The sequence below is a fragment of the Aquarana catesbeiana genome, linkage group LG03 (genome assembly GCF_042186555.1).
Source record: "Aquarana catesbeiana isolate 2022-GZ linkage group LG03, ASM4218655v1, whole genome shotgun sequence".
Taxonomy (NCBI): domain Eukaryota; kingdom Metazoa; phylum Chordata; class Amphibia; order Anura; family Ranidae; genus Aquarana; species Aquarana catesbeiana.
This window is the reverse complement of record NC_133326.1, coordinates 275,540,614-275,561,952: the sequence shown is the minus strand read 5'-3', so window position 1 is coordinate 275,561,952 and position 21,339 is coordinate 275,540,614. Positions and strand designations below refer to the sequence as shown.

The 21,339-nt window shown below is 40.7% G+C and overlaps 1 protein-coding gene across 10 annotated transcripts in view; it reads right to left on the bottom strand.

Annotated features, from left to right (window-relative positions):
• The window catches only part of GRIP1 (glutamate receptor interacting protein 1), a 900,266-nt gene that overhangs the window by 205,525 nt on the left and 673,402 nt on the right, over window positions 1–21,339 (bottom strand). For all 10 annotated transcript variants that reach the window (XM_073620100.1, XM_073620096.1, XM_073620097.1 and 7 more), the window contains exons 6-7: window positions 8,687–8,762; window positions 1,901–2,046 (exon numbers count right to left, since the gene is read on the bottom strand). In XM_073620100.1, the coding sequence (XP_073476201.1) occupies window positions 1,901–2,046; window positions 8,687–8,762 (222 nt within the window). The remainder of the gene's footprint in view (window positions 1–1,900; window positions 2,047–8,686; window positions 8,763–21,339) is intronic.

The window sequence follows — 21,339 nt, the reverse complement described above, 5'->3', positions numbered from 1 at the left end:
AAAGGAGCTTTCTGAAGACATACGATCAAGAGTAGTTAATATTTATCAGGCTGGAAAAGGATACAAATCAATCTCAAAGTGTTTAGGCATCCAGTCAATAGTTAGACAAACTGTCTATAAATGGAGTGAGTTTACTGTTGTGGCTACTATTCCCTAGAAGTGGGTGCCCAGCCAAGATGACTACCAAGGCACAGCACAGAATTCTCAATGAGGTAAAGGAGAACCCATGAGTAACAGCTAAAAACATTAAGATATCACTGGAACTGGAAAACATCCCTGTTCTTGAGTCTACCATACATAAGTCGTTGAACAAGCAAAACACTATGGAGAAAGCTGCTGCTCTCCAAAAGAAAAGAAAAAAATGCTGCGACGCAAACCGCAATGCTACCGGGAAAATGTTTTGTGGACTAATGAAACAAAAGTTGAATTGGGAAGAATACTCAGAAGGGCACAGCTTACCAACACCAAAACATTATCCCAACGGTGAAGTATAGTGGACAGAACATCATAATTTGTGCTTGCTTCACTGCCTCAGGGCCTGGAACACTTGTCATCTATGAGGGGAAAATAAAATTCCCATGTTTATCAAAATATCCGACAGGATAATTGTAAGGGTGGCTGTCCGCCAGCTGAAGTTTAGTAGAAGTTGGGTGATATGGAACGACAATGATCCTAAGCATCCAAGTTAATCTTTCAGAGACTGGTTTCATAAAAAGGAAATGTGCCTTTTGGAGTGACCCAGTCAGAGCCCAGACCTTAACCACATAGAGATGCTGTGGATTGACCTCAAGAGAGACGATCATGCTAGACATGTGTCTGAGCTAAAGTGTTTTTGTAAAGAAGAATGGTAAAAACGTTGTGCAGATCTGATCCAGAGCTACCAATTGCGCTTTCCCGAATTCATTCCTGCCAAAAAGATGGTTTGATCAAGTATTAACGCCAAGGGTTCACCTACTTTTTCCTCCAGCACTCTGAATGTTTAATGGATGGGTTCAATAAAGACACAAGAAATTAGAATTGTTTATGTGTTATCAGCTTAAGCATGTTGCACCTGTGTCTACTGTGAAGAAGATCAGATCACATTTTATGACAAATTACTGCAGAAAACAAGTTATTTCCAAGGGGTTTATATACTTATTACCACTGTAGCTTCAAGGCAGTCATCTCACAGCAATGCTTTTTTGCCGTGGAATTAGCATGCAGCGTGTGAGTCAGACAACTGCAGCCTCCATCAGGGGACCACTATCATAAAAAAATATAAATGCATGTAAAATTTATAAAATGGAATTTAAATACTGAATACGGTCTTTACACATTTTAACAGCATGTAGTTATCAGGATAAAATAGTTTTAAAGATTGTTGTCCTTCAAGAATAAAAGAGCAGGAAACAACATTGATTTATCATGCCTTTAAAAGCTTAAAAGCTCTTTTAATCATATGTGAATTGTGAGAAAGTTTATTATCGAGCATTCCGCCTCAATCTTAGTATAGTCAAGGCTTGTGCTATTTGTCTGAAAAAAAAGAAACAAAAAAAAAAAAGAGAATCAAACGACACAAGCAAGATTCATTCCATCACTGGAATATCACATTGACCTCTTGTGCTTTGGTTTATTTTCTGCGTTGGCAACAATTTTCTTAGATTTTGTTTAGCTTGATCAGCACATCCCAAAAGAAAGCAAATATTTTCAAAGCAATATATATATAGATAGAGAGATAGAGAGATCAGCTTCTTTCAAAGGCAAGAGTAGAACAGTATTCCTCAACATTTTATTAGAAACAAAAAATAACACAGTTTTATTCATACAGAAAAAGTGATACATGGAAGGAGACAGCACCATGGCTACAATCACATATGAGGACATATATACAGGTATGGATCAATAAGAGACTCCAGCTTACCCATCACAGAGACATCATATTCTATCAGTAAGGTGGCTTCCTGGCCACATTGCTTCAGAATACTCATGGCTTCAGCATGTGTTGTTCCATGCAGACGGATTCCATCCACGCTCAGCAGCCTGTCACCTGGTTTGATTGTGCCCTCCCTGGAAAAAGATGAAGGAAACAATCTTTATTAATTTAATGTAATGCGGTTTAGAGATAATAGCCACTTAGGAAAAGTGATTCCCCAGTGCCTTTCATAACATTAATCCCACTTGTCCATACTCTTAACATTTACATTGACAGTTACCAAACGCGAGGTCACCGCAGAAAAGAAATTACTATAATCGGAAAATCAGTGATGTGAAAATAACTGCTTATTATTAGGTAATGAAGACCAAGTATAACAATAAGGGCCTTTTCTTAGACAAAATCAGATTTAAGTAATCTGGAATAAAGGATTAAAGATGAAGCTGGGTTAACATTTATTTGTGGTATACTGCACCAGGGACGTCTAATGAAGGGTATCCTACATTACATTGGCTACTTCCTATTGTCGTATTCCTCTGTTCACTGATAATGAATTTTACTCCATTCACTTACTGTGAATTTCTGGTCTTGCATGGGTAAAGGGCAGTGGCTGTGAAAGCCTCCTTACATCCACACTCCCCTTCCTCTTCCATTGAGTAGACTCCTTGTGGGGGGGGCATGGCTGACCATGGAAGATCCTTCTTTTGGAAGTATATAACAGTGGTTTCCAATTATAGTTTGTATTCACTGCACACCTTTGCACTCTTTTGCCACATGTCGCAAGATTTAGCAATTTTTTGCAGTTTTTTGCAATTCTTGCATTCTGCGATTTTTTGTATCATTATCCTTCTATATGTATGTTAAGTTTATACAGTCCCTGTGTAAGGACAGTTCTATTAGCATGCATCACTGTCCTCCAGTGGGTTAATGTGCAAACTCACTTTTTATATAAACTCCGGCCTTCAGCTTAATTTTATTTCTATTTTTAATATATATATTTTTCTTCCATTTTAGCAATGATGGTATGAATTATTTTGCTCTCCACAGAACTTTTTTTTTGCAATTGTTTGCAGCTTTCTGCGCTGTGCGATTTTTTGCAGTTATCACTACCTACTCTGCAATACGTTGTATAGTTACATTTCCTACATCATCACTTAGTTTTGTTCTCATGATGCTTTTCAAAATGTTTTTTAGTTTCATTATATTAGCACTGTTTTTATTGTTTTATTAATATGCGGTGTTCCCGTAATTCGGAGTCAAGTAGTCCTTGGAAAATTTCTCGCCATGTTGCGGAGTAGTGTTTACACACTGGCTTTCTGATTTGCACTACTATTAGAAGAACCCGCCATGCTGAAGTCCGGACTAACCAAAAATGGCCACGATCACATGGCCACTAATTGGGATACACCTCATACCATATAAAAACCAGGTGGTGTAGCAAGATGGAACCGCTCCAGATGACGTCCCAATTACGAAACACGTAGGGCGGGGCTATATCGTCATTGCATCACTTCCGGTTTTCGGGCTGTGGAATGCAGAATGTTCCGGCTTCCTGATTTTAAAACTTTCCGCTTTGTATCTACTTACCAAATATGAGTACCCACTGATTATGTGAATAAAATCTTTAATGCTTCACGGTAATACACGATGGAGCTTTCTTCTTCTCTATGTGTGGGCAACATGAGATGTTAGCCGCAAGGAGATCATTCACACCGCAGACACGGAAGCATTTGCAGATACAGGACAACAGGTTTCCCTATCCAATATGCTACACAGTGGCTTATACTGTGAAAGTGGAATACCTCCTTGTGGGGTGAATAATAGCGGTGAATGCATTTCCTATGGGGCACTTTTTCTAAGAAGCACTAAATAACAATTTACAGGAGCACTTTGTAATACACCAGCATTTAAGGACTTTTTATGCACACTGAGTTTAGCATTACAGTATTTACAGTGGTCATTTTGTAATTTTTGCACAGGAACATATACATTTTTTTTTCTTTTTTTGTATGTACTTATACTTTCTAATGTTAGAGTTTTTCACTAGCATTAGTATTAGAGGGTGGTCCTCTGATTAGGAGGCTCACACTATACCACTACACAGCAGTATATCACAGTGTGGATGCTGGTCAGGGTTTTGTGTTTTTTTGCTTTTTTGTGTTTTTTTTTACCATTTTTGTTATATTTAGAAATCAACACTGCCAGTTCATTGCACATTTGCACTTTTGCATTTACCAATTTTGGGAATCCCTCACGCACTTAGAGGGTCTGGATCATTTAAAGCAAGAACAGCGCCATTTCTATCCTCCTTTTCTCATATCATTCTATTTTCACCCTAGGGTGAATTTATTGATGGAGGCTGCATTTTTTTATACTTTGTATTCTCTCACCATAAGCGCGGGAGTCCACACCATTATATACTCCCTGGAACATGTAAACTAAGAGCTAGAGCAGGTGTCTCAAACTGGTGTCCCTCCAGCTTTGCGGAACTACAAGTCCCGTGAGGCATTGCAAGACTGACAGTTACAAGCATGACTCCAACAGGCAGAGGGATGATGGGACTTGTAGTTCCGCAACAGCTGAAGGGCTGCCAGTTTGAGACCTCTCAACTAGAGGAACACACTGCCCAAACAGATGCCAGGGCCCAGTTGCTGGAAACAACTGCTTCCTCACAGGAAACCTGTCTCAGGCCTGAAGTCTGCCACTATGAGACACCTCCACCAACTTACTCAGCTTCAACTTCATACCAAAGACTGAAAACTGGATCTACAGAAACATTTAGCTCTGCAAAACACTGCAAGGGACTATGGGAACCATGATGGTGGTTGCCATTCTTAGTTTCACCCTCAGCAGGGACCCATCCACAGGGATAAAATTTGACTGGGTACACAGGGTGGCGTCTGCCTGCAATAGCAACCAAGAGCTCCCACGAGACATCCTATATAGAGTGCATTACTACACATTGTAAAAAGAAATTGTGAGATGTGCATGGGAGTTGGCCCCATAGAATTTGATGGTGCCATAGCACACTTTCTACTTAACTTATCCAGTCTCACGCTATGCAGATATCGGCGAGACCTCTCTTGGACCTCCTTTGGCAAAAAGATGACACATATACATGGAGATACCCGTTTGACTTCATTATCAAAAGATCAAGTAGATAATTCATTCTTTGCACTGCATAGCAACTACACTATTTCTTTACCTTCCTGAACTCAGCAATGATCCAGCTTCAGAACTGGCTGGACCGACCAGCAGACAACTGAGAGCTTGACCTGCTGGCACCTCTGAGACAGCAGTGCAGACAATACTCAGACCATCAACAATCACGTCACAAACCTGTGATCCATCCAACGGCCAGCAAAACAAAGCTCTTCATTGTCCGGGGAAAATCTCCCAGACAGAACCACTTTCTGAGAACCATGCCTTCCTTGACAAACATGTCTATCTTAATATGACTTCTACAGAACAAGTACTTGTCACTGCCACATCCTATGTGCCTCTGAGCTACATCCCACTCCACTACAGACTGGGTAAGAAGACTTACACTAATTTCAGACCACCTTGTGTCACCATGTGACTTTTAGGCAGTTATCTTCTTTGCGTTTGACATTCGAAAAGGTTATGCGACAACTCTACACTACCCTCAAGGTGGGTGATAACCTCACCATATTATGAGTACTATACAGGGTGGTTGTAACTTTGGCAATTACTTTATCTGCAGAGAATGCAGAATAGACAGGCTAACCTTCATTTTGCAGTCTATAGGTCTTTGCCTTACAAGAAGATACATCCAAGTTGTCGTACTTTTAAATGTTGTTTAGAAGGCTTTCCGTGTTTGTGCTATTGTGCTATTATTATCCAATAATCAAAATCTATGAGAATCTATGAGAGTGTCACTCTGCTGTTGCTGTGAAGGGGCTGGATTTTGATTATTGGATGCCTTAGAGGCATTTTTTCACCCTTGATTACCCATGTGGGAAAAACCTGATTGACCTATCGGTTAGTTCAGAGGTCTACAGTTTGAAGTAAGCGGCCTGAGTATACAGTGGTGGAGGCAATAATAGGAACGCATGTAAATTTCAATGTTTTCCAAGCACCCTGATCACTACTAAGGAGAATATATCTGCCTTTTGGTGTCATCTGTTTACATCATCCTTTGCTCTCATGCTATCTGAACTGGGACTATATATATTTATGGCTCTCTTTTGCCATATATTATTTTAAATTTTTTTTTAGTGTTATGATTTTTTTTTTTTTTTTTTTAAGCGCTGCACTATTTTTCTTTTATGTTTACTCATGTTTTTGATGCCTTTCAATGCTTTTTTGAAGCCTTTTTACCCCTTATCTTCATCTCAATTCAGCACCTTTTGATTTTATTACAGCACTCCGTCTTTTTGGGTACGAGTCAGCATGGCACATCTTGACTTGGCAATATTTGCCCACTCTTCTTTGCAAAAACACGCCACATCTGTCAGATTGTGAGGGCATCTCCTGTGCACAGCCCTCTTCAGATCAACCCACAGATTTTCAATCGGATTCAGGTCTGGGCTCTGGCTGGCCCATTCCAAAACTTTAATCTTCTTCTGGTGAAGCCATTCCTTTGTTGTTTTGGATGTATGCTTTGGGTCGTGCTGAAAGAAGAAATTCCTCTTAATGTTCAGCTTTCTAGCAGAAGCCTGAAGGTTTTGTGCCAATATTGCCTGGTATTTGGAACTGTTCATAATTCCCTCTACCTTGACTAAGGCCACTGTGTCAGCTGAAGAAAAACAGTCCAAAAGCATAATGCTGCCACCACCATGCTTTACTGTGGGTATAAGGTTCTTTTGGAGATGGGCAGTGTGGTTTTTGCGCCAAGCATATTTTTTGGAATTATGGCCAAAAAGTTAAACCTTGGTTTTTATCAGACCGAAACACATTTTCCCACGTGCTTTTTTTTTTTTGGGAGACTTCAGATGTGTTTTTGCAAAATTTAGCCAGGCTTAGATGTTTTTCTTTGTAAGAAATGGCTTCAGTCTTGCCACTCTACCCCATAGATGCACAGACATATGAAGAATACGGGAGATTGCTGTCACATTTACCACACAGCCAGTACCTTGCCAGATATTCCTGCAGCTCCATTAATGTTGCTGTAGGCCTCTTGGCAGCCTCCCTGACCAGTTTTCATCTAGTCTTTTTCATCAATTTTGGAGGAACATCCAGTTCTTGGTAATGTCACTGTTGTTCCATATTTTCTCCACTTGATGAATGTCTTCACTGTGTTCCACGGTATATCTAATGCCATGGACATTCTTTTGTACCCTTCTCCTGACTGAAGCTCTCTGTGGACCATGGCTTTTGCTGTAGGATGCGACTAAGAAAATATATCAACAAAGACCTACTAGAACAGCTGAACTTTATTTGGGGTTACTCAGAGGCACTTTAAACGATGGCAAGTGTGTACCGATTCCTATTTAACATGAGTTTGAATGTGATAGCTTAAGTCTGAACACAGCTACATCCCCAGTTATAAGAGGGTGTGCACACTTATGCAACCACATTATTTTAGTTTATTTTTACTCCCCCCCCCCTAAAAGATTTCAGTTTGTTTTTCAATTGAGTTGTACCGTTTATAGGTCACATTAAAAGGTGGAAAAAGTTGCTAAATGATTTATCTTTGTCTAATTTTTTTACATCACAAAAAACTCACATCTTAACAGGGGTGTGTGGACTGTTTATATCCACTGTATTAGAATTGGTAAGCTGCAGTTTAATATATCTTTGTTTTTGCATTTATTACCACTTTAACACATGACTTTTCCCAAAGTGATCCTAAGAAATCTCAAAAACACAACAAGCATGGATGGATTCACCATGAGAAGCAATAGGCAGGTACCTATAGGAGGCAAAGAGGCAGCTTTTCTCTTAGTACAGTTTTCTCATATAAGCTGAATAAAGTCACAATGTTCTAAGCTGGGTTAGTCTCAATAAAATTTGAAAAATGTCCATGTGAAGAGGTGACATTAGCAGAAGACTTTTGTTTTGGACAGTATAAGCTGATGGCCTACCGGATCAAGGTCTGAAAATCTAGCCCTGGAAAAAGGAATAGCATTAGGATTGAAAATTACAATAACTTGCATCCGTGCACTCCATTTCTAGTAGCGCAGGTCAAAATTTTCCCACCAGTCAGAGAACTCTCTTTCAGAATAGATTTCTGCTTATTACACACAGAACCCTCTATAAATTATTGTGTTATAACTGCTACCACTTATTTCAGGCATCAAAACAGAACAAAAAAGTTGAGCTAAAAGAATTCAGGAAATGCTGCAAAACACTGTAAAATCTAAATGACTGCTTACGCTGGCTGGAATACTAAATAGCTTTGAGAACATACCCATTATCCTGCAGCAGAAAATAGCCATATATGTCTACACAGCGGTGTGTTTTGACAGAAAGTTTGTTATTTTTATTTCATCAGCCTGGTTAGCATGAACGTTCTAGAATTGTCTTGCTATCTTTGAATAATAGTAACTATTGTTGTCATATGTCTTCTTTATTGCATTGTGTCTGGGAATACACTGTCATTGTGTAAACCAATGGTAATAGCAGATAACGGATGCAGGAGAAGAGGAATAAGCATCCTCTGCAGATCTTTTTTGGCAGTGCTGCTTTTAATACATAGTAAGAACTTGCACATTCATTATATTTGCTTATAACATTTGATGCATAGCTTATCTGCTTGTGTGCCAGAATAACCCAGATCCATTTGTATTGCTGCAGAAAGATGTATTGTACCTGTCAGCTGGTCCTCCAGGTCTAACGCAAGTTATTACAACAGGACGAGATTTATTCCTGTCCTCATGTGCACCTCCTGGAAAAAAGGAAAGAGAATAAACTTATTGCTCTGAGCACGCACACGCATCCCGCTCGCGGCTTCAGAACCTCAAATACATTAGTCTTCACTATTCGACACAAATATCACATTCAGTCTTTCCTTGCCACTAAACATTCAGCTATGGCAATAGAATTAGAGAACAAGAAAGATTACTGTCAGGTTGGCTGGCAACAAAACACAGAGCTGTAAAGGTCACTAGAAAGAAACAAGCAGAATGCACAGATCACACAACACTCTTAGAATGTTAGCATTTAAAAAAAGAGAACAGAAATAAACAGAACTATAAAGCATGATACACCAAGCTACTTCTATTGAAGGATATAGCAAAAACACCCCTCTGCTAAATCAGGTGGCCTTAACAGTAAAGAATGATATGATGATGTTTACTGTATTATATGGTGTATATTGGTACTGCTGTCATATTGTGCCTGTTTGGTTAAAAACTCCAAAAACATAACAGATATTTTCTATAGGTATCTAACTCATGTCTATGTGGAATGTCAATTAAACCAGTACCTCACAAAATAAATTTGGGCATTAGATACCTTCAAAACAAGTCGATGATCTGTTGTTCATCTGCTTCAAATCTGTAGGTACATTGGATGATTTATTGTTGTTTTTACGTAACAATAATTTAAACCTCAAATTTACAGGGCATTTGAGTGACACATTTGTTCCCTTTTTGGTTGTAGTTTTGTCTAACAGGGAGGGTCGTATTGTATCAAGTTTATATAGGAAACCCCTCTCTGGGAATACCCTTCTACGTGTGGACTCTAGGCACCCAGGTCACGTGACACAGGGTATACCAGTTGGCCAATTTCTCAGGGTGCGCAGGATCTGCAGTGAGGAGGGGGATTTCCAACAAGAGAGAGATAGGATGTATTCTAGGTTTCTTGATAGGGGTCACCAGCTCAATACTATAAAAAGGGCAATTGAGATAGCAGAATCCACCTCTAGGGAGAGGTTGCTACGAGATAAGAGACGTGAACTTACATCTCTTAGAACCCAATCTTTTTTAGACTCATACAGTTTGGAATACAAAAAGATCAAAAAAATATTGCAACGTTATGTGCCAATTCTGTATGAGGATGAATGTCATGCCAAAATCTTGTCTGGGGGGATAAAATCTATGTTAAGGTGAGCACTGGCATTGGCAAATTCCTTGTCCCTAAGTGAGTTTAGTTCCAGCAAACAAAGCAGAACATGGCTAGATTTTGTTGGCACGTATAAGTGCGGTATCGATCATTGTCCATGCTGCCCTCGGGTTATAAAAAATTACCAATTTCGCTCCACAACGATTGATAGACTTTTTTAAAATCCAGAACTTCATAAATTGCAACACTAGGAATGTGATCTGTTTGATCACTTGTAAAATGTGTGCAATCCAGTATGTGGGTCGCACAACTAGAAGGCTACGGGGATTGCCTACATGATCATGTCAATGACAGAGATAGAACACGGCACAAGTGTTGCTAGACACTTCAATGGGTTTTATGGAGGTGACACCACCCTATTACAAATACAGGGAATTGAAAAAGTTGTCATCCCTAGGAGAGGTGGAGATAAACTTTAGAATTCTCTGTAAAAGGGAAGTCTTTTGGATATTTTTCCTCCAAACAAGGACTCCAGGAGGTTTAAATTTTGAGTGGGACTTGACTCACTTTTAGGATTAGGATATTTCATGTTTCATTTTTTTCTTTTTGTTATACAATATATGAACTGGTGGTGACTTTTGCCTTTCCTCCTCTTTTCTTGGGTTTTTTAAGACAGCGAAGTAAAATGGCAATGTAGAGGTTATTGTATATATCCTTAATATAGGGATTTTTATTATATATACTTGCATACATTTTTTAGCTTGAATACATAGGGGCATTGTCTATCATTTTCTTTGGTGGTGTCTAGGTTCCCAGAGGTGAGACACAATTGTGTTTCTTACCTTTATTTTGTTTTTTATGTTTGTAAGAACAACAAAATCTTTATATGTGCAATTATATATATTTTTGCGGGGCAAGTGTATGGTTTTGCTTTGTGCAGAGCATACAGACCCTTGCTTTTTTATTTATATTTTGTCTTGTAGCATATGTTGGATACAGTATTCTCATTATTTTCATTATTTTTCATGATTGTTTTTTCCAGATTTTTTTGTTTGTTTATTTCATGGAGGAATGATTTTACCAGAAATGGTTTGCTTGTTACTTTCAAATGGGAACAGCCAGGGCCGGCCCTACCATGGGACCTGATGGTACCATTGTCCCAGGCGGCACTTTCAGGGGGGCGGCAAATTGCCGCCCGCCAGCAAGCCCGTTCTGCTCACTCCACTGCGGATCCCACTGCGAGGAGCCCGGTGCAGAGGTGAAAGGAGCGTGCGGGCAGAACAGGGGAACAGTCAGTGGGCGGGACAGTTGGCAGGTGAGCGGGCTTGGTGGCCAATCAGCGGGCCGGGGAGCAGAGAGATGACATCTCTCACCGCCTGTCCTGCATCACTGCAGTTCCGCCCTCACTGTGCAGCTGCGGGCAGCAGAGAGATTACATCATCTCTCTGCTGCCTGCCTTTACTCTGTATATGTACTTGTATGTTGTAATAGGCCCTGACCAGGTTTTTGGGCTGGAGCACCCCTCCCCCTCCTCATTACCTCCTATTTAGTGGCCACCAGTGATTAGGATGTATCCCTTTCAGTTCTCCCACATAGAGGAGTTCAGCTCCCATGGTTGAGACAGAGGATCTTCCATTCTATTACTAGTGTAGGACCCACTAATTCGGGGTACTTTGTCGCAGTAAGTGGGCTTAGCACTATATGACCATATAGTGTGACCAAACCCCCGTATTTTTTGAATATGTTCAGGTGTTCAGGTGTTTTTAACTAGCCCTGTAGGAAATGTCATTCTTGTATGTGTGCGCTGTAAAATATTTTGCACTGTTTATAGGTCTTACAGCAGCACCATCTTGAATTTAAATGCATTGTATGGTGTGCCCCCCAAATATGTACTTGTATGTTGTAATAGGCCCTGACCAGGTTTTTGGGCTGGAGCACCCCTCCCCCTCCTCATTACCTCCTATTTAGTGGCCACCAGTGATTAGGATGTATCCCTTTCAGTTCTCCCACATAGAGGAGTTCAGCTCCCATGGTTGAGACAGAGGATCTTCCATTCTATTACTAGTGTAGGACCCACTAATTCGGGGTACTTTGTCGCAGTAAGTGGGCTTAGCACTATATGACCATATAGTGTGACCAAACCCCCGTATTTTTTGAATATGTTCAGGTGTTCAGGTGTTTTTAACTAGCCCTGTAGGAAATGTCATTCTTGTATGTGTGCGCTGTAAAATATTTTGCACTGTTTATAGGTCTTACAGCAGCACCATCTTGAATTTAAATGCATTGTATGGTGTGCCCCCCAAATATGTACTTGTATGTTGTAATAGGCCCTGACCAGGTTTTTGGGCTGGAGCACCCCTCCCCCTCCTCATTACCTCCTATTTAGTGGCCACCAGTGATTAGGATGTATCCCTTTCAGTTCTCCCACATAGAGGAGTTCAGCTCCCATGGTTGAGACAGAGGATCTTCCATTCTATTACTAGTGTAGGACCCACTAATTCGGGGTACTTTGTCGCAGTAAGTGGGCTTAGCACTATATGACCATATAGTGTGACCAAACCCCCGTATTTTTTGAATATGTTCAGGTGTTCAGGTGTTTTTAACTAGCCCTGTAGGAAATGTCATTCTTGTATGTGTGCGCTGTAAAATATTTTGCACTGTTTATAGGTCTTACAGCAGCACCATCTTGAATTTAAATGCATTGTATGGTGTGCCCCCCAAATATGTACTTGTATGTTGTAATAGGCCCTGACCAGGTTTTTGGGCTGGAGCACCCCTCCCCCTCCTCATTACCTCCTATTTAGTGGCCACCAGTGATTAGGATGTATCCCTTTCAGTTCTCCCACATAGAGGAGTTCAGCTCCCATGGTTGAGACAGAGGATCTTCCATTCTATTACTAGTGTAGGACCCACTAATTCGGGGTACTTTGTCGCAGTAAGTGGGCTTAGCACTATATGACCATATAGTGTGACCAAACCCCCGTATTTTTTGAATATGTTCAGGTGTTCAGGTGTTTTTAACTAGCCCTGTAGGAAATGTCATTCTTGTATGTGTGCGCTGTAAAATATTTTGCACTGTTTATAGGTCTTACAGCAGCACCATCTTGAATTTAAATGCATTGTATGGTGTGCCCCCCAAATATGTACTTGTATGTTGTAATAGGCCCTGACCAGGTTTTTGGGCTGGAGCACCCCTCCCCCTCCTCATTACCTCCTATTTAGTGGCCACCAGTGATTAGGATGTATCCCTTTCAGTTCTCCCACATAGAGGAGTTCAGCTCCCATGGTTGAGACAGAGGATCTTCCATTCTATTACTAGTGTAGGACCCACTAATTCGGGGTACTTTGTCGCAGTAAGTGGGCTTAGCACTATATGACCATATAGTGTGACCAAACCCCCGTATTTTTTGAATATGTTCAGGTGTTCAGGTGTTTTTAACTAGCCCTGTAGGAAATGTCATTCTTGTATGTGTGCGCTGTAAAATATTTTGCACTGTTTATAGGTCTTACAGCAGCACCATCTTGAATTTAAATGCATTGTATGGTGTGCCCCCCAAATATGTACTTGTATGTTGTAATAGGCCCTGACCAGGTTTTTGGGCTGGAGCACCCCTCCCCCTCCTCATTACCTCCTATTTAGTGGCCACCAGTGATTAGGATGTATCCCTTTCAGTTCTCCCACATAGAGGAGTTCAGCTCCCATGGTTGAGACAGAGGATCTTCCATTCTATTACTAGTGTAGGACCCACTAATTCGGGGTACTTTGTCGCAGTAAGTGGGCTTAGCACTATATGACCATATAGTGTGACCAAACCCCCGTATTTTTTGAATATGTTCAGGTGTTCAGGTGTTTTTAACTAGCCCTGTAGGAAATGTCATTCTTGTATGTGTGCGCTGTAAAATATTTTGCACTGTTTATAGGTCTTACAGCAGCACCATCTTGAATTTAAATGCATTGTATGGTGTGCCCCCCAAATATGTACTTGTATGTTGTAATAGGCCCTGACCAGGTTTTTGGGCTGGAGCACCCCTCCCCCTCCTCATTACCTCCTATTTAGTGGCCACCAGTGATTAGGATGTATCCCTTTCAGTTCTCCCACATAGAGGAGTTCAGCTCCCATGGTTGAGACAGAGGATCTTCCATTCTATTACTAGTGTAGGACCCACTAATTCGGGGTACTTTGTCGCAGTAAGTGGGCTTAGCACTATATGACCATATAGTGTGACCAAACCCCCGTATTTTTTGAATATGTTCAGGTGTTCAGGTGTTTTTAACTAGCCCTGTAGGAAATGTCATTCTTGTATGTGTGCGCTGTAAAATATTTTGCACTGTTTATAGGTCTTACAGCAGCACCATCTTGAATTTAAATGCATTGTATGGTGTGCCCCCCAAATATGTACTTGTATGTTGTAATAGGCCCTGACCAGGTTTTTGGGCTGGAGCACCCCTCCCCCTCCTCATTACCTCCTATTTAGTGGCCACCAGTGATTAGGATGTATCCCTTTCAGTTCTCCCACATAGAGGAGTTCAGCTCCCATGGTTGAGACAGAGGATCTTCCATTCTATTACTAGTGTAGGACCCACTAATTCGGGGTACTTTGTCGCAGTAAGTGGGCTTAGCACTATATGACCATATAGTGTGACCAAACCCCCGTATTTTTTGAATATGTTCAGGTGTTCAGGTGTTTTTAACTAGCCCTGTAGGAAATGTCATTCTTGTATGTGTGCGCTGTAAAATATTTTGCACTGTTTATAGGTCTTACAGCAGCACCATCTTGAATTTAAATGCATTGTATGGTGTGCCCCCCAAATATGTACTTGTATGTTGTAATAGGCCCTGACCAGGTTTTTGGGCTGGAGCACCCCTCCCCCTCCTCATTACCTCCTATTTAGTGGCCACCAGTGATTAGGATGTATCCCTTTCAGTTCTCCCACATAGAGGAGTTCAGCTCCCATGGTTGAGACAGAGGATCTTCCATTCTATTACTAGTGTAGGACCCACTAATTCGGGGTACTTTGTCGCAGTAAGTGGGCTTAGCACTATATGACCATATAGTGTGACCAAACCCCCGTATTTTTTGAATATGTTCAGGTGTTCAGGTGTTTTTAACTAGCCCTGTAGGAAATGTCATTCTTGTATGTGTGCGCTGTAAAATATTTTGCACTGTTTATAGGTCTTACAGCAGCACCATCTTGAATTTAAATGCATTGTATGGTGTGCCCCCCAAATATGTACTTGTATGTTGTAATAGGCCCTGACCAGGTTTTTGGGCTGGAGCACCCCTCCCCCTCCTCATTACCTCCTATTTAGTGGCCACCAGTGATTAGGATGTATCCCTTTCAGTTCTCCCACATAGAGGAGTTCAGCTCCCATGGTTGAGACAGAGGATCTTCCATTCTATTACTAGTGTAGGACCCACTAATTCGGGGTACTTTGTCGCAGTAAGTGGGCTTAGCACTATATGACCATATAGTGTGACCAAACCCCCGTATTTTTTGAATATGTTCAGGTGTTCAGGTGTTTTTAACTAGCCCTGTAGGAAATGTCATTCTTGTATGTGTGCGCTGTAAAATATTTTGCACTGTTTATAGGTCTTACAGCAGCACCATCTTGAATTTAAATGCATTGTATGGTGTGCCCCCCAAATATGTACTTGTATGTTGTAATAGGCCCTGACCAGGTTTTTGGGCTGGAGCACCCCTCCCCCTCCTCATTACCTCCTATTTAGTGGCCACCAGTGATTAGGATGTATCCCTTTCAGTTCTCCCACATAGAGGAGTTCAGCTCCCATGGTTGAGACAGAGGATCTTCCATTCTATTACTAGTGTAGGACCCACTAATTCGGGGTACTTTGTCGCAGTAAGTGGGCTTAGCACTATATGACCATATAGTGTGACCAAACCCCCGTATTTTTTGAATATGTTCAGGTGTTCAGGTGTTTTTAACTAGCCCTGTAGGAAATGTCATTCTTGTATGTGTGCGCTGTAAAATATTTTGCACTGTTTATAGGTCTTACAGCAGCACCATCTTGAATTTAAATGCATTGTATGGTGTGCCCCCCAAATATGTACTTGTATGTTGTAATAGGCCCTGACCAGGTTTTTGGGCTGGAGCACCCCTCCCCCTCCTCATTACCTCCTATTTAGTGGCCACCAGTGATTAGGATGTATCCCTTTCAGTTCTCCCACATAGAGGAGTTCAGCTCCCATGGTTGAGACAGAGGATCTTCCATTCTATTACTAGTGTAGGACCCACTAATTCGGGGTACTTTGTCGCAGTAAGTGGGCTTAGCACTATATGACCATATAGTGTGACCAAACCCCCGTATTTTTTGAATATGTTCAGGTGTTCAGGTGTTTTTAACTAGCCCTGTAGGAAATGTCATTCTTGTATGTGTGCGCTGTAAAATATTTTGCACTGTTTATAGGTCTTACAGCAGCACCATCTTGAATTTAAATGCATTGTATGGTGTGCCCCCCAAATATGTACTTGTATGTTGTAATAGGCCCTGACCAGGTTTTTGGGCTGGAGCACCCCTCCCCCTCCTCATTACCTCCTATTTAGTGGCCACCAGTGATTAGGATGTATCCCTTTCAGTTCTCCCACATAGAGGAGTTCAGCTCCCATGGTTGAGACAGAGGATCTTCCATTCTATTACTAGTGTAGGACCCACTAATTCGGGGTACTTTGTCGCAGTAAGTGGGCTTAGCACTATATGACCATATAGTGTGACCAAACCCCCGTATTTTTTGAATATGTTCAGGTGTTCAGGTGTTTTTAACTAGCCCTGTAGGAAATGTCATTCTTGTATGTGTGCGCTGTAAAATATTTTGCAATATTTTGCCTTTACTCTGGGACGCAGCAAGTGGCAATCCGCTATGTGTGGCAGGTGACGTCGTGGCAAGTGACAATCTGCAACGTGTGGCAGGTGACTTCATGGCAAGTGACAATCCACAATGTGTGGCAGGTGACGTGGCAAGTGACAATCTGCTACGTGTGGCAGGTGATGTCGTGGCAAGTGACAATCTGCAACGTGTGGCAGGTGACGTCATGGCAAGTGACAATCCGCAATGTGTGGCAGGTGATGTGACAAGTGACAATCCGCTACGTGTGGCAGGTGACGTCGTGGCAAGTGACAATCCGCAACGTGTGGCAAGTAGCGTTGTGGCAAATGACAATCCGCAATGTGCGACATTGTGGCAAGCGACAATCCGCAATGTGTGGCAGGTGTCGTCGTGGCAAGTGACAATCCACAATGTGTGGCAGGTCGCGTCGTGGCAATTGACAATCCTTAATGTGTGGCAGGTGGCGTTGTGGCAAGTGACAATCCTTAATGTGTGACATCGTGGCAAGTGACAATCCGCAAGTGACAATCCGCAATGTGTGACTTCGTGGCAAGTGACGTAGTGGCAAGTGACAATCCGCAACATGTGGCAAGTGACAATCCGCATCTGGTGACAGCTGACGCAGTGACAATCCATATCTGAAGGCAGGTGACGTTGGCAAGTGACACGCTCAGGGCACCCACTGATTCTGCATTATGGTGAGTTGAACTATTTTATTTTATATAACAATGTAATAATAGAAATATTGCACTTCAATCATTTTTTTTTGCGATACGGCACTGCTTCGATTTAACTGACAATTGCGCCGTCATGTGACGTTGTACCTAAACAAAATTCATGTCCTTTTTTTCCCACAAATAGAGCTTTCTTTTGGTGGTATTTGATCACCTCTGCAGTTTTTATTTTTTGTGCTATAAACAAAAATAGCGACAATTTTGAAAAAAAAAAAATATTTTTTTTTACTTTTTGCTATAGTAAACATCTAAAAAAAAAATCAGTTTAGGCCAATATGTATTCTACATATGTTTGGTAAAAAAAAACAAAAAAAACGCAATAAGTGTATATTTGGAAAAAGATTTGTGAGGAGCGCTAATGATAAAGTGACGTAATAATAATAATAAAAATGTTGTATATAAACTTACAATAAATTATAAAAAATGTATAATTCTAAAAAGTGAAAAAAACACTGTACACCAGCCTGCCTAAATGAAACCAAGACACCAATAACTGTTAAATGAGTATTGTGCCTAGATAATCCAATGGTATTAATAACCAGTATTGTGCAAACAACAATAGACTAATGGTCATATGTGTCCCATAGTGTACCATAAAACATTTCATATAAAACAAACATAAAACGTTTATCCATAAAAGTCCGTATGTGAATTAATCTTGTGCCTGGATCTTGTATTCAAACGAACAGAGGAACACCTTCACCACCTAGGGATAACACTCAAAAGTGCTCATGAAATGGGTGTCAGCTTACCAGATGTAGTTGACCTAATTAATGAAAAAAAGGTGGTTGTGTTCGGTATGGTTTTGACAAAGCGCGTATTAACCTGTAGTTGCATCAACTTTTTTTTCCCCTGCCAACATGCTTATTGTGCCTGTTTTTATTGCTGTTTTTTCCAATAAATAAGCTTTATTTGCATCGCATAGGTGTGCAGCCGTCGAAATCTTTTTCCTCTATTCCTTTCCTGTCCAACCTTTTGACTTTCCTCGGCCATATTGGATGAAGAGGGATTGTCTTGGAGAGCACATAAAATACACTAACAATAAGGATAACTGATGAGCAGAAAAAGTCAGGCAGATCGCAAGTTAACAATCACGGATATAGATAATGTACCTACCACCTATGTACCTATGTTTTGATATACTGACACATCAATATCTGGTTTGATGTATGTAGTAGCAATTCTCAATGGATTCTGAAGGTGTTCATCAGATATTTTGGTTCTAATTTTGCCTTTTGTATGCTTCATCCTTGAAAATTGTTGCTAGGTGCTGCTGAAAACTGCTGAAAACTGATGACCTGAATAAAATGCGATTGTGAAGAGTGGGATATTTTTCTTTGGGAAAATAAAACTTAATAAATATGTAATAAAAGTCCAGTAAAAAGACAATGTCAAACTTTTCTTCAGCTGCATGAGTCTGCTAAGTGTAAATGCATTTTTAACAAAAACAAAGCAAAGACAATATTTGGCATTTCGAAGCCTTGTTTATTTGTCATTTGCACTTAGGCTGTAATATATGCTTTTTCAGAACACATTGGTTTTCTGTTTGTATAGTATGCTTAAATCTTTAATAAAAATCATTGAAAGGAAGAAAAAAAAAAAATCAACATTTTTAGTTTACGATTTTGTGTTGGGCCGCATTCATAGTGGTCTTGGGCAACATGCGGCCACAGGTTGGACACCTTGCTTTAACAGATTCTGTTCGTCAGGCTGGGGAGTAGATGGATGGGTATAATGCATGATCATCGCAAAGCCACTATGAGCTCTCTCTAGTATCTATTCAATAAAGTCAGGACAAAATCACTTTATGAACCATTAAACAGAATATATCATACGTTTTCTGTAAAAATCATGACCTGACACAAACATTAGTAAATAATTATGGGCAAAATAAAAATAAAGTGTGGTCACATTGATGGCCACTAGACCGCCATATGCAAATATTTAAACAAGTAGTATCACTTCAACCTAATCTCGCCTTTGAACTCCCCCAGGGGACACACTGCACTTGGTCCCGTCAAAATCTGTGCTGTAGTTGTTGAACAGCGTGGTCATACAATCTGACCCACAGCTGTTCGACCACACTCTAGCAAGGAGTCTGGATCTACTGTATAATAAGTAATAGCTCTGGTCTTTGGCAGCGGGGGATCTCTGGAGACAGCGTTGTCATTCACTATGGCACGGGAAGAGAAAGCCTGTCAGCACAGGGCTCCTTGTTTTTTATTGACATAATTCTGTCTGTGACAAAGAAAGTGTGATGTGAGGAAATATAAGTTCCAGCACTGCTCATTCAGTGTATTCACTAATGTGCCTGCTGCTGCTGAAGATGGCAGAAGTGACATCAGAGCTGAGGGTGTGCTCTCTGCATGAAGCCAACCAGGAGACACAGAGCCTATACAAGACAGAAGGAGAGGAGGTGTGTGAGATCAACACAGACCCCTGACAGAAGGAAGGTAGAGTGTGAGAAGTCAGCAAACAGACGGGGGTTTATTTACTAAAGGCAAATGAACTTGGAAGTGCAGTCGCTGTAAATCTGAGGGGGACATGCAAGGAAAATAAACAGCATTTTTGTTTGCACATGATTGGATGATAGAAATCAGCAGAGCTTCCCCTCATTGCAGATCTTACCCTCAGATCTAAAGGGACTGCACTTCCAAAGTACTTGCAATGAATCAACCCCATAGAGTCTAGCAGGAGAGAAGTAGGGGGTAAATATGTGAAGCTGGCTGAATAGACATAAAAGGGGAAATTAAAGTGAAGTTGCAACATACAGACAGAGGTAGCAGATGCCAATCTGCTTTGCACTTCTTGCATGTGTTCTTATGTATTGTAGTTTTGTATGTCTGGACTTCGTGATCAGAGACGCAGAGTAACGTGCCCATGATCCTGTTCTGAATTATCTGAGCATAGGCACATTAAGAATTGGGAAATGGTGGAAACTACCAACTCGCGCAAATGGAAATCAATAAATGTCAGTGAGATTAATCAATGAAAATTAAAAATGAAACGGAAAAGATCTATCGATTGAATACACTCACTCCGGCAGGTACTAATGTCGACATTGATCTAAATTGCTATCTGTCGAATTACTGACTTCTATTTTTATAGAGATTGTGAAGGGGCAATCCATTCCGGTCCCATCTCTTCGCATTTCTTTTTATTATGTATTTTTGTTAAATTTTTTCATTTAATTTTTCATTTAACCTATTTAAAATTAATTTTTCATCACTATATTTTTAATTGTATTTATTAACATTTATTTAGTTTGGACGTTGTAACTATTTCACAACTGTATTCTGCTTGTTGGCCACAAGATGGCAGTGTTTCTTTTAATTTATTTTTCAATTTTAGTAAATCCTTCTGTAAGGCGGGATGCGACCGGATTGGATGGCTTTGATTGAAATATGAATTTAAGGAGGCGGCATGCCCATTAATATGATCCCTGATGACGTCAGAACGCACTGACGAAACCGGTCGGACATAACGAACGTGACACGCCACTTCCACTCGCAACGCAGTTTACTTGTTTTTCTGTCCGCACGAACCCTCATGTGGGTGATGCGGTTTTAAACTTGTTTTTAGCCTAATAAATTTTTGGCATACTTTATCATGGGGATTTTCCATTCAATTTCTCCCCATTCATGGCACTTATGGTCCCATTGATCCATCTCTATTTGGGAAGTTCGTTTGTATGCAGCTACTGTTACCTACAGGCACCTGAGGTACAGCGCCTCAACAAAGCTGTGATCGCGAGAAGTTTCTTTGGCAGTTCTTTAAGTGTGTTTGACTCCTGTCATGGGAGTCACTTCAATCTGGTGAGTAGGCTGTGTGGCTGGTGATGGTGGCGGAATACTGATATCTGATGCTTTGCTGAACCC